This window comes from Triticum urartu, chromosome 2 (genome assembly GCF_003073215.2).
Source record: "Triticum urartu cultivar G1812 chromosome 2, Tu2.1, whole genome shotgun sequence".
NCBI classification, from domain to species: domain Eukaryota; kingdom Viridiplantae; phylum Streptophyta; class Magnoliopsida; order Poales; family Poaceae; genus Triticum; species Triticum urartu.
Window position 1 is genome coordinate 702,905,328 of NC_053023.1, and position 16,353 is coordinate 702,921,680.

At 48.8% G+C, this 16,353-nt stretch overlaps 1 protein-coding gene across 1 annotated transcript; it reads right to left on the reverse strand.

Moving 5' to 3' along the window:
• Nucleotides 1–13,897: 13,897 nt before the first annotated feature.
• On the reverse strand, nucleotides 13,898–15,562 carry LOC125534216 (agmatine coumaroyltransferase-1-like). Its single transcript, XM_048697494.1, has one exon. It carries the CDS (start codon nucleotides 15,447–15,449, stop codon nucleotides 14,115–14,117), a length of 1,335 nt encoding a protein of 444 aa, XP_048553451.1. The 5' UTR covers nucleotides 15,450–15,562; the 3' UTR covers nucleotides 13,898–14,114.
• Between the last annotated feature and the right edge of the window lie 791 nt (nucleotides 15,563–16,353).

Genomic DNA, 16,353 nt, shown 5'->3' on the forward strand with positions numbered 1-16,353 from the left:
ATTCATCACATCCTTTTGGCCATATCACATCACATAGCATACCCTGCAAAAACAAGTTAGACGTCCTCTAATTGTTTTTGCATGTTTTACGTGGCTGCTATGGGTTTCTAGCAAGAACGTTTCTTACCTACGCAAAACCACAATGGTGATATGCCAATTGCTATTTACCCTTCATAAGGATCCTTTTCATCGAATCCGATCTGACTAAAGTGGGAGAGATAGACACCCGCCAGCCACCTTATGCATCAAGTGCATGTCAGTCGGTGGAACCAGTCTCATGTAAGCGCACGTGTAAGGTCGGTCCAGGCCGCTTCATCCCACAATGCCGCCGAATCAAGATAAAACTAGTAACGGTAAGCAAATTGACCAAATCATCTCCCACAACTACTTTGTGTTCTACTCGTGCATAGAATCTACGCATAGACAAAGCTCATGATGCCACTGTTGGGGAACGTAGCAATAATTCAAAAATTTCCTACGTGTCACCAAGATCAATCTAGGAGATACTAGAAACGAGAGAGAGGGAGTGCATCTTCATACCCTTGAAGATCGCTAAGCGGAAGCGTTACAAGAACGCGGTTTGTGGAGTCGTACACGCATCTATTCAGATCGCGATCGATTCCGATCTAAGCGCCGAACAACGGCGCCTCCGCGTTCAACACACGTACAGCCCGGGGACGTCCCCTCCTTCTTGATCCAGCAAGGGGAGAGGAGAAGTTGATTGAGAACTCCAACAGAACAACGGCGTGGTGGTGATGGAGCTCGTGGTTCTCCGTGAGGGCTTCGCCAAGCGCTACGGAGGAGGAGGAGGTGTAGGAGAAGGGGAGGGGCTACGCTAGGGGAAGGGTGCGGCTGCCCTCTCTCTCCCTCACTATATATAGGGGGAAGGGGGTGGAGGAGGCACCCTAGGGTTCCCTAGGGGAGGGGCGGCGGCCACAGGGGAAACCCTAGATGGGTTTGGGCGCCCCCACCCCTAGGAAACTTGCCCCCCAAGCTGGGAGGGGTGGCTGCCCTAGGGGAGGCGCCCCCACCTCTCCAAGTTACGTGAGATGGGGTGGGAGGGGCGCTCAGCCCCTTAGTGGGCTGATGTGCCCCCTCCCCTTGGCCCATAAGGCCCACCAACGCTTGCCGGGGCCTTCGAAACCCCTCTCGGACACACTGGTCGTCACCCGGTACCCCCGGAACAATTCCAGACTCCAATACCCTTTGTTCAATATATCGATCTTCACCTCCGGACTATTCCGGAACTCCTCGTCACGTCCGGGATCTCATCCGGGACTCCGAACAACCTTCGGTAACCACATACTATTTCCCATAACAACTCTAGCGTCATCGAACCTTAAGTGTGTAGACCCTACGGGTTCGGGAACCATGCAGACATGACCGAGACATCTCTCTGTCTAATAACCAATAGCGGGGTCTGGATACCCATATTGGCTTCCACATGTTCCACGATGATCTCATCGGATGAACCACGATGTCGGGGATTCAATCAATCCCGTATACAATTCCCTTTGTCTATCGGTATGTTACTTGCCCAAGATTCGATCGTCGGTATCCCCATACCTCGTTCAATCTTGTTACCGGCAAGTCTCTTTACTCGTTCCGTAACGCATGATCCGGTGACCAACTCCTTAGTCACATTGAGCTCATTATGATGATGCATTACCGAGTGGGCCCAGAGATACCTCTCCATCATACGGGGTGACAAATCCTAGTCTCGATTCATGCCAACCCAACAGACACTTTCGGAGATACCTGTAGTGCACCTTTATAGCCACCCAGTTACATTGTGATGTTTGGTACACCCAAAGCATTCCTACGGTATCTGAGAGTTGCACAATCTCATGGTCTAAGGAAATGATACTTGACATTAGAAAAGCTTTAGCAAACGAACTTCACGATCTTGTGCTACGCTTAAGATTGGGTCTTGTCCATCACATCATTCTCCTAATGATGTGATCCCATTATCAATGACATCCAATGTCCATGGTCAGGAAACCATAACCATCTATTGATCAACGAGCTAGTCAACTAGAGGCTTACTAGGGACATGTTGTGGTCTATGTATTCACACATGTATTACGGTTTCCGGTTAATACAATTATAGCATGAACAATAGACAATTATCATGAACAAGGAAATATAATAATAACCATTTTATTATTGCCTCTAGGGCATATTTCCAACAAGGGGAGCCTTTAGTCCCCACCCTTTAGTGCCGGTTGCAGAACCGGCACTAAAGGCCCTTACGAACCCGTGCTATAGCCCGGTTCTGCACTAGTGCACGTGGTCTTGAAATCTTCAGTACATTCCTTATCATCCCTCGAATTCAATGCATTGAACGGAGACCAAAGTGGTGATAGAATATAGCAGTTATGGGCATTTGCTCAGCTGCCCTGACGTGGTACAAGCACCTTTACAACCGCGTATAGTCATACTAGTGTTTGGTTTTGCTTTTGGTCTCTTCCTTAAGATCTTAATTCAGTGTTTTGGCTCTAAATTTTGCATACAACCTCAAATTGAGATCATCCAAAAAGTAAAGTTGTCAGTATCAACAAGTCAAGGAAACTTTCATGTTGAGCACTATAACATTTTAAATGTTCTTGAGGATGCTTCTTCGGCAAAATCAGCTGGAAGTTCCTCTTCGTTTCACCTCAGAATTTAGTTGTAATTATCACAAAAAGTTCATGGGAGATGTTATCCAACAAAAAACCCTACAAGACACAAAGGGGGAAACAATGAATGGAATTACCACAAAATGCCCATGGGAGGGCTTGATTTCTTCGGGGCATGGGGCAATTATAGCATGATTTCCAATAGGGAGAATGAATCCCAAATTACTTTGTTCATAAGTTAAGAGATCTATGGAGCAAGACAACTTCCCAGCAAAATTATATAAGCGGTTTGGCCCTTCCTTAGGGGCAGGAATTCCAGATGGCAGAATCCTTCAACAGGGCTCTGGTTGATGTCAAGCACTTTAATTATAGAGAACCCAATTTACTCCCAAAGGTTCAAGGGGATACCTCATTCGGAAATATAGAATCATATAGGTAACTATTGTCACCTTCAAAGTGATTGTGATTGTATGTTCCATTAGGCTCTCTTCGATGGCTCACTACATTATTATCCATCCTAATAAAACGACCCATATCCAAGGTTGTAGCATTTAAGACTGAATTGCCACTTTTCATGAGGTAATTCATGATTAGTGTTACTAGAGAGGAGGCATTTATCCTTGAGCTTGACTTCCAAAAAGTGTGTGATTGAGTCAGTTGGGATTTCCTCGAAGACATGGTGAGCAAAAAAGGATTTGACCTATGTGGATTAGTTCGATCGTACATTTAGCCAAGGGGGGACACACTATGATCAATATCAATGGCAAGAAAAAACTGTTATGTCAAAATGCTAGTGATTTCTTCAACGGGGCCCCTCGCATACTTGCAGATGGTATCGTGACCACTGATACCTCACCACCAGAGATTGTCAGCCCATTGAAAATGCTACCGCTACCATTGTATAGCCACACCTTCGACCTAGTCAACGCTTGTATTTCGTATCCAGCCGCCAAAGGCTACTCGAAAAGAGATCTCCCCGCCCCATTGTTTGGCTCTATCTGACCTTGTTATGGGCTCCTTATCTATAAAATCAAGTTGATGCTTACTTTCCGAGAAAAATGCATGGCAGTGACTCGTTAGTCCATCTATGGACCATAGTAGAAAAATCCGTGCATGAACCTACAAATTTCATGCAAATGCAGCAGTTTGAATGCATGTGGAGAAAAAACTTCTTCTCTTCCTGCACTCATGATTGCTTTGTTGAAAACTATATATGATTATTGGGTTGCATAGTCATGAGGAAAGGTAGACGTTGTTCATGATAATAAGGCATCCTCTTGCTCTCGTGAGGGAGATAAATTGGTTCCGCTCTTGCACCATTAAGGCCTCCTTTTGGATTTTCGTAGGAATTCTATAGGATAGGATTTTTGAACGAAAATTTCTTTGAAACCATTTAGTTTGTAGGAATGAATTTCTATTCCTATGTTGGATAGGATCCAATCCTTCACATTTTAGAAGAAAAAAAATATTAGCCTAGACTCAATGATATTCTATGCATCAAATGACATCTCTTTTCTTTTGCGGAAAAACAACGTCTCTTTTCGTACAGGAATTAAACTGCATGTCATCTATTGAGGAAGCAACTCTCCAAGTCCACGAAGGAACGAGTCCAGCTAAAGAATATGTTTATCATAGAGAGAATTTCTTATTTGACACTACTTGAAAATGTGGTTCCTTATTTGGCCCTGGTAAATTTTTCTTCCCTATTTGACACTTCGTGAAATTTTCTTGCCTTATGTGACACTCTAGGTCATTTTGAGCACTGATGGTGTTAGATGGGGACAGGAAAAGATGTTCTCACCCCTGATGCATTATGTGACCAAAATTTTATATAAGACAAAAGCTTAGTCCTCAATAATACAAAATAAACTAATACTTTCTTTGTTGGCAAATGGTAATGCATCTCTTAAAAAAATACAAGCTACTAATTTCTCAATAATATAAATTATACTGCATGCTACTAATTAATATTTTCACGTGTGTAAATTTGTCTGATATATTGCATGCAATTCACCCTGCTGTTATAGGGAAGAGAAACTCTAGAACGACACCATGAAATCGATCGACCGGCAGGCTGCGCAAAGGTTTCGATCATCTCATTCCTTAAATTCTTACAAACACTCCGGAGAAAAAAAAATCAACATACATTTTCCATGCGATCGAGCAGCGTATGCATGCATGCGGATTAGCAGCATGCCAGCAGCCGTCCATGCCCATCTCTGAGTCGGCGATTATGCATATCTCCGATGCCCTCGCCGATGCCCAGCATCATCCCGCCGACTGCCGCGCCCATGAGCCCCATCCCTCCGCCGCCACTGTCGTCGTGCCTCGCCGGCGCCGCGGACGGTGCGCCGTACCCATACGGAGCCACTGCGCTCTGCTGCTGCGTGTACCGCGTGTGGTCCATCACCGTCAACGGCGCGTCGTCGGTGAGGCTGTAGGAGATGTGAAGCACCCCCGCGCTTTCCGACCGGTGCTGGTGCTCGCGGGCAGGCGACGCCGAAGAGGTCCTGCATGGGGACCAGCACCTCGCCGACGTAGCGTGCTTGGCGTGGAGGAGTACGTGCAGCGTGAGGTCGTGCGTGTTGGCGGACACAAGGATGGGGAACCGCATCGGCACGTGGCACACATGGGGCAACGGCTGCTGTTGCGGTGCGAGTGCGTCCGGTGCGTCATCACGATGGATCGCGGCCGGAGATGGTGCAAAACACATGTGACTACGATCGTCGCGTCCCCATGGGCTGATGGGCGTTCTGGATTGCCACGTGCGCATACAGTTGCTGTTGTTCGCGGCCGTCGCTTTCAGCTCCGGCAGCGTCCGTGGCCGCCGCGGGGAACGTGGAGCGGCAACCGTCGAGGTCGGCTTAGCAAGAAGAACGCGCTCGTCGACGGGCACTCCCCAGCCCACATCTGCTCGCTGACGGGCAAGGAGCTGACGAGCGCGTTCCGGTGCCTCAGCCGGCTAATGATGCTCACCTCAGAGACGAGCTCCTTCCATCCATGTACCCTATTGGATCCTCTGCCGCTCTGCCTAGCATGCAAGTCGATCGACTAGATCGATTGCGTTAGGTCTCCTTTTGCCAGCGCTCGCTAACGGCGGGGTAATTTCGTCCATGGAAGAGAGAACTAACGACAGACCGTAACAGAACGGACGGCGATGTCACATAAGACAAGAAAAATTCATCAAATGTCAAATAGGGAAGAAAAACTTTACCAGGGCCAAATAAGGAACCACATTTTCAAGTAGTGTCAAATAAGGACTTCTCTCTTTATCATATCAGGCTTCAATCTTTTTCTCAACCATGCCGACTGAACAATCCAGCGTTTGAAATTATGAGGCGCTGCTCTTTTCTCTTTCTTAAGAAAAGAAACGCCAGATAGTATATGCTCTTGGATGTGCGATGCAATGATATGATTAACATATATTGGGTTGACACTTGGTAGCTCTGGATGGGTATTCTTTGGTCCTCCTTCCCGACTTGACTGGTTCCGGAGTTGTTAGCATAGATCCAATTAATGTATTCAGTTTCAGGCGGCTAGAGAGTGATGATTATGAAAAAAAATACTTTTTCTACCAGCAATGCTACATCTACCGGCAGTTTTTACTTACTGTAGGTAAATTACAGGATGATGGGCCGCACAGGGGAAGATTATTAAGAAAGGGACACATCCTCTACTCCTTGTGCCATGTCTTATCCACGCCACACCGGCCAGTCTAACTCGAGAAAATTCCACGGATGATGCTGCTCGTGAAAAATCGAACCCGACCGCACGCATATAATAGTACTCCACCATTCGCCCGCTCGCTGTCTGTCGACTGGGCGCGGCTTCCAGGTTTCATCCTCCGCCCGCGCGTTCCACTTGCTGAAAATTAAACGCGCACGCCGTTTGACCCGACCTGTCGTCGCCCAATCCTGATCTTCCGAATCCAAGATAGCCTACTGTACTGTGTGTGTGTGGCGCATGGCGGAGGGAGGCAGCAGGCTGCGTGGTTGTGGAGCGTGGGGTGGAATGTTTCGGCTCAACCAGCTTGGGCACTCTTTCACTGTAATCAGTTTTCACGCTTCTGTAAACGAGCGACCCTTTTTCCTTTTGCGAGATCTGTAACCAGAGACCCTAAATGTACTAAATTTGGGTTAAAGCTGCGACAAATATTATGTATCGGAAGGAGTACAAAATCTGAAAGAAAGCTGTTCAGGAACAAAAATAAAGATTGAAAATAAATAAATATAACTGCTAAGCGTTCCGCAAATAATGCTAGGCGTTAATCATGGTCGCTAGTGCTGAATAAAAACAAGGGCTAGCGTCGCCTTCCATAGCTCGTGCGGGAGGAAAGAAAGACAAGCGCAGTTTGCATTAGCGGGCAACAACGCCAATCCCGGCGCCAGGATTTAAGCAATCGAACTACCGATTTCCTAGGAATTACTTCCTCCATCTCATAATATAACAACATTTTAACACTACATTAGTGTAAAAAACGCTTTTATATTATAGGACAGATGGAATAAATCCTAGCGCCCTCCCTTGCCGCCCCGTGCCCTTGGGGCATCTACAACGCGAGGCGCCAAAACAAGCGCTTGAGCAATAATAAATAAAAGGATTTATGTGTAAGCATCCGCTTAATGTCCAATCCTCCAACGCACGTACGTTAAGCACTACATTCGGCGAGGCCTATTTGTACGAGAAAAACACTGGAGCGCTAGGCTACTAACTTGGCATCGACACAACGGATTTCACCAGGATCGGAGGGGGATTACTGAAAACGCCGGGATTGGGACCCCATTGCTCTGATATATATAGCCCTCATGGGTTGCAGAGGCCTATTTGTTTGAGTCTCATGGGAGGTTGGAGCAGACTACCCATTTAGTAGCGGCACTAACAGAAATCTGTTTGCGAGTCCCATGGGAGGCACTAACATTTATGTGTAACCTTTACATTAGGGATATCCTACACATCAATTGAAGCAGACTCTGCCCATTTAGTGGCGGGACTAACAGAAATCTGTTTTTTGTTTCACGAAGCTTCTAGAACCTTCTGCGCGGTTTTTGGAAGGTTTCAGCAGGGTTTTTTTTCTCTTCTTTAATTCTTATTATTTTATCTCATAAGTTTTCTCCTTTCTATTTTCTGTCTTTTTGTTGTTTCCACTTCTTAATTCTTATTTTTAAAATTTGTGAACATTTTTAGTTCCTGATTTTTTTTGAATTCACGAAGAAAAATTATCAAATCCACGAATAAAATTTAAATTCATGAACATTCTTCAAATCTGTGAACATTTTTTCAATTCACAACATTTTCAATTCATGATTTTTTTATAAATTTTGTGATTTTTTTGAATTCAAAACATTTTTCATGTCCATGATTTTTTAAAATTTGTAAAAGAATGAACTTTTTTTACAATTCATCTAATTTTTCATTTCTTGAACATTTTTAGAATTTGTGAACATTTTTTACAAATTCGTGAGCAATGTTAAAATCAATGAAGAATTTTTTATTTCATGTACCCTTTTCATATTTATGGATTTTTAAATAAATTCATAGCTTTTTAAGAGCATCTCTAGCCGTTGCCCCCCAAGGGGCGCCTAAAATCGTCGTCTGGGGGTGAGCCGACGCAAAAATTCAGCCTGGGGCGAGTTGGTCCCCAGCCGCCGGCCCCAGGGCCGCTCCCAGGCATGTTCAAAAAATAAAAGTATATAGCAAATTTCGGCAAAGTTCGGCGAAATTCGGCTAAACACGACAAATTTCGTCCAACTTGGGCATATATTTCGACAAAGTTCGCGGATTTTCATTACATAGCAAATATATAAACTAATATAAAAAAGAAACTGGCTGAACGCCGAGTAGTCGCCGTCGTCGCCGCCATCGTCAGCGCCGTCGTTATCGTCGGCCTTCTCCTCCTTGACGCGGGCGCCCCTGCTGGACCCGGCGTCGCCATGGAGGACTGATGGCGGCGGCGGCGCGTGGGCGTCCTCGTCGCTGTCCGCGATGGCGACGACTCCTCCTTCGTCGCGGCCCCGGAGGCGCTCCGCGAAGCGCCGCAGGGCGGCACACTAGCGCTCCCTCGCCATTTTCAGGGAGTCCTGGCGTGCCCATTCAAGGGCCGCGTCGTCGTCGAGCTCCTCGCTGTTCTTCAGGCCGCCGACCACCGCCCCGCCGTTGGTGGACGCCAGCCGCTGCTGCTGAAGGCGTTGGAAGTACGCCGCCTGAGCCGCGTGGTTGTCGGCGGCGTACTGGGAGAGGGAGAGCTGATCGTCGGTGAGGGAGGCGCGCACGACTAAACAAAAATTAATTGCAAAGATGTAGTTACTAAAACAACTAAACAAACTCAAGGAGATTGATCCTCGCATGTCATCTTAATTGTAAAAAGAAAAATTATGGAAACACTCAGTTGTTTTAGAACAGAAAGATTATAATGGGTATGATTTGCAGAAAAAAATAGCACTTCCCACTCAGAAAAAGGTCCTAGAGCTAATGCTCCAAGGAACAACTTATGGCCTGCTGATAGGAGCATAGAATTATACATCAATTAACCCGGAAAAATGGATAAAAACTCACTAAGATTTTACACATCAATGCACAAATGACGGATGCGTGGTCACGGACCTACTCAATAGCCCTTCCCGCAAAAAAAAAGTCTCAATAACCCACAAAAATTGTTTGCTTCACAACCTTTTGCCATTATATTATCAAGACATAATCTCAGGCCACAAAGCCTCAAAGTGAGGTACTCCCTCTGTCTGAAAATACTTGCTATCAAAATCTAGATACACCCCTTTTTATTCATTTTAATGACAAGTATTTCCAGACGGAGAAAGTATCCACTATTGCATGAAAGAGAGTATTTAACCAAAAAACTACCACAATTCGTGGAACCGTGCCTACAAATTACCACTTTACGATTTTGTCCCGAAAACTACCATTTTTTTATTAATCTATGACTAAAAACTACCATGTGAGTAAATCGACTGATTCAGCCATTTTAAACGCGTTTATGACAGGCCTGGCCCGCATGTAAGTGCTGACATGGCATCATAAGTCAACACCATTTGTTTGACCGTTAAGTGCTGACATGGCTCGTCTCCCCTCGCTCGCCGGAGTGGTCACTGGAGTGCAGCCCCTGCACTCCCCACGCCGCAGGCGGCGCATGCCTCTCTTGCTCGCCCCCGTCGACTCCAACCACGGGCGGGCACGGCCGGGGCGTGGGCAGGGAGCGGGGCGCCCGCGGGCGAGCGCGACGGGGCCAGGCGCGCGGCCACGGGCAGGCGACCATGGGCGCGGCCAGGGGCTCGGCGGCCAGGCACGCCAGGGGGGCTCGGCCAGGGGCGCGGCGACGGGCGCGCGGCCAGGGCGGCAAGGCCACGGGCGCGCGGCCACTGGGCTCGGCTACGGGCGCCCGGCCAAGGGTGCGACCGCATCTGGAGGAGACGGCACGACCTGCAGGCGGCGCTCCGGCGCGAGCAGGGCGGCGGGGAGGTCTGGGGGAGGCGGATTCAGGGCGGCGTCTGCCGGATCTGGTGACAACGAGGCTGGACGGTGATGGGGAGGCCTGCCGGCGGCGAGCCCCGGGGCGGCGGCCGCTCGGGGCAAGGCCATGGCGACGGGCAGCGCGGGATGGTTCGCTGTGCAGCGGGGCTGCGCCAGGGAGGCGAGGCTGGAGGATCTGGTCGCGATGGGGTCGGCGACTGCCGGCAGTGCTCCGATGACCACTGCGGCGGATGAGGGGAGACGAGCGGGCGCGCGGGCGTAGAGGTCACGGGCGTTAACGGCTGGCCACGAGCGCTTCGCCAGGCTGGCACCTAAACGGTGGGGTCGGGCAGTCAGATTCTGATTTAACCCAGGCAAAGCGAGCAGTTTTCACACTTAATAGTTTTTTTCCATATATTAATAAAAAAATGGTAGTTTTCGGGACAAAATTATAAAGTGGTAGTTTTCTGTCACGTTTCCGTGAAATGTGGTAGTTTTTGTTAAATACTCCAGGGAAGAAGATACTTATACACTCATGACTGTGATAACCGAGAATAATAGGAAGGGAACATGTCGAGACCTTTTACGGTACATCAAATGAATTTGAACCGTTAATTTTTGCGATTCAATGGCCCAGATGCCGCAATACTACAGCAGAATTTGGGTAGTATATTAACTCTCAAGGGGTATTTTGGGACAGTGTGTTGTAGGAGTATTTCTTTACCGCTCTGGCAGTCTATGCCCCGCCGGGCGCCGTTCTCCATGGCAGCACGTCCGCGTTTCCGTATAGACCTGCCGCTCCAGGTCATGGGCAGGGTCTTCGCCGCCGACCGGCACACGTTCCTAGGCCATCAGGAGGTGTTTGTTACCTCCTGATGTGTTATTTGCCCGTGCTCTTGGCCAACTCTTCATAGGGCTGGCTAGCCAAAGCGGCTTCTGGATGTATTCGACCTGATGACGCGGCGTGGAGGATGGAGCGGCCAAAAATTACCATTATGTCGTTAAGCTAAATTCTGTACCGATTTATATCATCCGTTCAATCAGCCTAATACTACTCATCATATTAGGTAGTATGATGTACCCACTACTCATCATATTAGGTAATATGATGTACCCTAACAAATCTCATACTTCCGAGCCATGACACGAGTGACGCTTGAGCCATTTCCGTGGCCATGCTCTCGACTTTCGATGGTCGGATTTGTTTTTGCAGAACTGAAACTGGTACGTACGCGCGTACCGGTGAACAAAGTCCACACCAAAACCGTCAGTCCGTCGAACTAGCTGGCTACTAGTGGTTACTCTCCGGGTAGAACTGTTACTGATTAACGAATTCACCATGGAAGCTTTCCATTCCGCTCGTCCAACTCCACTTACATTTCTTCATTCCTCTTCTCCACGTTTCGATTTCACCCCTTTCATCTCTGTTTTTCCTTCCATCGGTTTTTCATCAAGACTATCTAACCGTCCTCACGTCTTATTTACTTATCAAATAAATTTCGGTTTCCTTTGATATGTTAACAAGTATTATGAAATAAAATTGACATTTTGGTTCATGGTGATTAGGTATAAAAGCTCAATAAAATTTTAACAAATCAATGCAAAACCATTTGTTACTAGGGCTTCTCCAACGCTTACTTGCAAATTTGCTCTGGCATCCGCCCGCGGACAGGGGGCCAGTCCATTGACGATGCCGGAGGCCGCCATCTAATGCTGCCCGCATACATTTCAACAACTATTTGAACTAACCGGACGAAATCATGCAAACACAGCGGATTTCATATAAACCAGACAACATTCATTCAAGCACGATGGATGTTTATTACAATTCGAACATTTATTTAGAATTAAAAAAACATATCCTACCGCGACGTCCGGTGTCTGGCATTCGGCATCCAAGCCCTTGTTGTTACCTTCCTGGAACCAAGCCCTCCTTCCGTCTTCTCCATCAGCACCGGCCCACATGGGAGACAAGGCCCTGCCACCTCCCATGCCTTTCTCATCCTCAGAGGAGTTTGCACCTTGTCCGTCGCTAGTGGACGTGAGGTCCACGATGGAACTGGAGGCGTCAGCGCTCTCGTCGTCCCACCGGGCCGCCCGCAAGTTCGACGGTGGCGCGTAGGACACGTAGCTGACATCGTTCTTGTCCGCGATCTTCTACAGCTGCGCCTCTGTGGTGGACAATTCCCGGCGAGCGGTGGCTTGAGCGCGGGCGGCCTCGTAGAACGCACGCTCCGCGACGAAGTTAAGGCTCATCACGGCAATGGTCGACACTGCTTCCTCACTCGTGCGCTCACCGCCAATTTGGCCCTCCGCCAGCCGATGTTGCTCGAGGAGGAACAAGTTGTACCGTTGTTCCTCCAGAGCATGCTGGAACGCAGACATAGGCGCAGGCGCAGGCTGCTCCTCCGTCATGGCGGCGTTGAAGTGTGCCTGCTCCATAGTAAAGCCGGCATGCCCAGGCGAGGGATTCGGCACGGTGTCGTCGTAGCCTGCCTCCATCATGGGGTCGTCCTCGTCGTCGGAGACCTTGGGGGAGTTGGCCGACATGTCGTCCTCGATCCACCTAGCGTGGTAGCTCTGTCAGGCAACCGCAAGGGCGGCCACCTCGTGCTTCATCTCTGTCGAAAGGCTCTCCCACGGAGCGTTGCCCCCTGCAGTCATGGCGGATATGGTGCAAGGGAGGAGAATGTGGGGCAACTTGTGTTGTGGCGTGGTGTTAGCCGGATGTGGCCGACTTTAAATAGCGGATTTCGGTGAGGCCAGGCGTCAGGATGTGTCAATGCACGGCGCCAGAGTGGGTTTTCTCGGCCAGCAAGCTTGCTTAATGGCGGCATAAGGATGGACGGGTCATTGAATGGGCGTGGTAGATATATGTCCCATCTCGTCCAGTAATGCGTTTTCGGCATTGAACAGGTGCGGACACCGAGGATTTGTCACGGGAGACACCCTCGGTCTGCTTGCAGCTTTAATGGCGGGGCCAGTGAGAGGTCACGTCCGATCTGGGCTGGCATCAATACGGAGCGGCCACTCTACAACATCATGAGTGCAGGCAGCTGGCGTCTGGCGGGAAAGCGTGCGGGCAAGGATGGGAGGGTTTTGGATGGGCCAGAGTAGTCAAAAGCGGGCGTAAGTGTTGTCCGGACGTCCGCAAAGCCCTCTTAGCTTGTCACTGATTTTGCGGGACAAAGTGTATGCGGACCGCCCTATAAACCGATGCAGAATCGGATTGAATCGCATGATTCAAACGGTTACGGACGGTTTGAGGATCAGCGCTCCTTAACTAATTAGGGGCTGGCTTGCCATTATATTATCAAGACATATCTTAGGCCACAAATTCTCAAAGTGTAGTACGCACTATTGCATAAAAGAAGTACTCATGCATTAGTATGTACAATAATATGTTGACAGAAAATAATAATTCCTTCAATTCAAAATAAGTGCCGTGGTTTTGAATTAAGGTTAGTTTAATTTAATTTCAAAACTGAGACACATATTATTATTATGAAACGCAGGGAGGTACGAAGGATTCAAGAGCAACTTGGCCACCGTATATATAATTACGAGACAAGACATAATAAGTGAACAAATCATTTACCTTGATCATGTTCACCATCTTCTGAATATTTTAACTTTGTTTATTTACTTCCTCCGGGCCTTTTTAGTCTGCATATTGAAATTCTCTAAAGTTAAACTTCACAAAGTTTGATCGTATTTATATGAAAAAATATCAACATTTGCCATGCTAAAGTTATGTAATATAAGACTTTAAGTCATGACACATCTAGTGGTATTGATTTCAGATTGTAAATGTTGACACTTTTTTCTACAAAGTTGGTCAAACTTTACGAGGCTTGACTTCAGTTAAAACTTATATGCGAACTAAAAAGGACCGGAGGGAGTACTATCCCAAAACATCATGTACAATTGAATCAAGAACTTGAAAAATAATAATCTAGGCAACTAGCTATACATACACGGATCCAACATCAGGCACACATTGGCACATGCATGACAGGTACGTGCAAAGCGGAGCTAGTCGAGGGTGTAGCAACAGTTCTTGAAGGTGTTCATGTCGCGGCTGAAGAGTGGCACGTAGGCGTCCACGCTGCCATCGCCCAAGAAGGAGGGCAGCAGGATGAGCAGGCCCTCCACCGGCAGGTAGCTGGGCATGAAGAAGAACGGACGGCCGCCGCCGAAGTCCATGTCGTAGAACGGGATCCGCAGCCAGCTGTCCACCTCGATGTTGGGGCTCGGCACCATCTCAGCCGCGTCGGCCGTCGCCAGCAGCCGCTCTTTCTCCACCGCGCCGGAGCTGGCGAAGTCGATGAAGGACTTGAAGTAGCCGTCGTTGATCCGGGCCACCTCCCGGCTGATGAGCTCCACCGCGTGCTTCACTGGTCTGGCCACGAGCTCCCCCGCCGTGGTGGTTGGCCGCGCCCAGAGGATGACGTTGCCGGTGTATCCGTCTGGCACCTGCGGGCTCATCCGCGCTCTCCCGTCCACGGCGATGGCGACGCTCGTGGTCTCCCCGCCGTCGAGCCCGCGCGCCTTCGTCATGCTCCGCCAAAGGTGCGCCACCACGCACTGCAGGGTGCTGCAGGGCCTGGGCGCGCCAGCCGACGCCTGCGCCTTGAGCCTGGAGATGAACTCCCGGCTGAAGTGCACCTTGTTCACCACCACCTCGTCGTCATCGTCTTCGTCGTCGTCGCCGTCACCATGGACAACGTCGTCGTGCACCTTCTTGTAGGGCTTGAACTCGACGCCACGGTGCTCGTACTCGACGTGCAGCGGTTCGCGGGGATGGAAGAAGGAAGCGCGGTCGTGCACCGGGACGGGGTCGATGGCGGCGCCGCGGGTGGCCTGGCTCCACGCGACGAAGAAGTTGCCGGTGGAGCGGCCGTCGGACACGATGTGCTGCGTGGTGAACCCGACGACAAGTGACCCGCACGCGAATCGCGTGACCTGGATGAGCATGAGCTCCTCGGGCCCGTCGTCGCCGCTGGGGTGCAGGCTGAGCACCTCCGGCGTGGGCTTGAGCGGCATGACGCTGTCGAGCGCCACGTCGGCCGTCGCCTCCACGAACCGCGCGCCGGCGTCGTTGAGCATGATTGCGCGTTCGCCGTTGGGGTCCACGCCGAGCCGCCCGGCCCACTCGCGGTAGTCCACCAGCGCCCTGGCCAGCCCGGCCTCGAGGACAGCGTTGGGCGGCGCGGGTGCGTGGAAGGCGTAGATCACCGAGATGTACGTGTCGAAGTTGGCCTTGTCGAGCACGGTGAGCGGGACGACGTCGTTCGTGCAGGCCGGAGCGACGCCGCATGCGCCGTAGTCGGGCTTGACGGCCTTGGACGAGTGCACGGTGATCTTCATGTCGACAATAATGAAAAATGAGCTTAGAGAAGAGCTTAATTGCTTAGTCACACGTACTAGGAATCTTGGACGTGCGGTATGGGTGTTCTTGGGAAGAGGTACAAACAAAGTAGTGTGTGATTATTGGATGATGAGGCTGGATGAGCAGATGTCGAGTGTTTATATAGAGAACTGGAGGGCGATGCATGCGTGCATGCATTTTGTGAATGTTAGGATTAGCAAGCTACTGTAGCTAGGACGAGTCAAAACACATTTCCTGAGGTAGGTGGACGAGCGGATTGACAGACATTTTTTCTCTTGGCGAACTGAGTTGAGTTGACCATACATGCCATTTTCGCCCCGTCCAGAAGACAAGAACCAGCACTTAGTAGTGGCAGCATCGTAGATAGTACTGGTGAGCAGAGGATGAAATGAGAACGCCGCATTGTGAATTTAGTACTACACAACTTGATGTTTGAATTAATAGAATAGTACATTTGTTTAATGGAGGAAACCACCGGCCTCTGCATTAAAGTGATGCATGCAACCAAATTATTAAGTAAAAGCACGAAAACAAGATCTCAGGTCCTGTGCTGGCTCACAAACACAGCCCACAAAAAGATAGACTACGATGACTTGTCTAGTACTCCCTCCTTTCCGGTTTATAGGTCTTATCTTAAAATTTTAATATTTTTTTTATTTTATAAGGCCCAATTTGGTTGTTCCGCATCATAAGTTCAGATTTCAATGTGCATTAAATAATTACATGCAAGTATTAAGAGAAAATTGACCAATATATGTACTTTATGCATGCATGCATTGCAATTAATAAATTGGTAAATATAAATTTTTAAGAAAAACAAGAGCATTAATTGGATGCTTTTACAAATTACATAAAATATTTCACCACTCATCATCTATCTTG

Coding starts and splice junctions, on each gene's coding strand:
- LOC125534216 (XM_048697494.1), bottom strand. CDS start 15,449: ATGAAGATCACCGTGCACTCGTCCAAGGCCGTCAAGCCCGACTACGGC.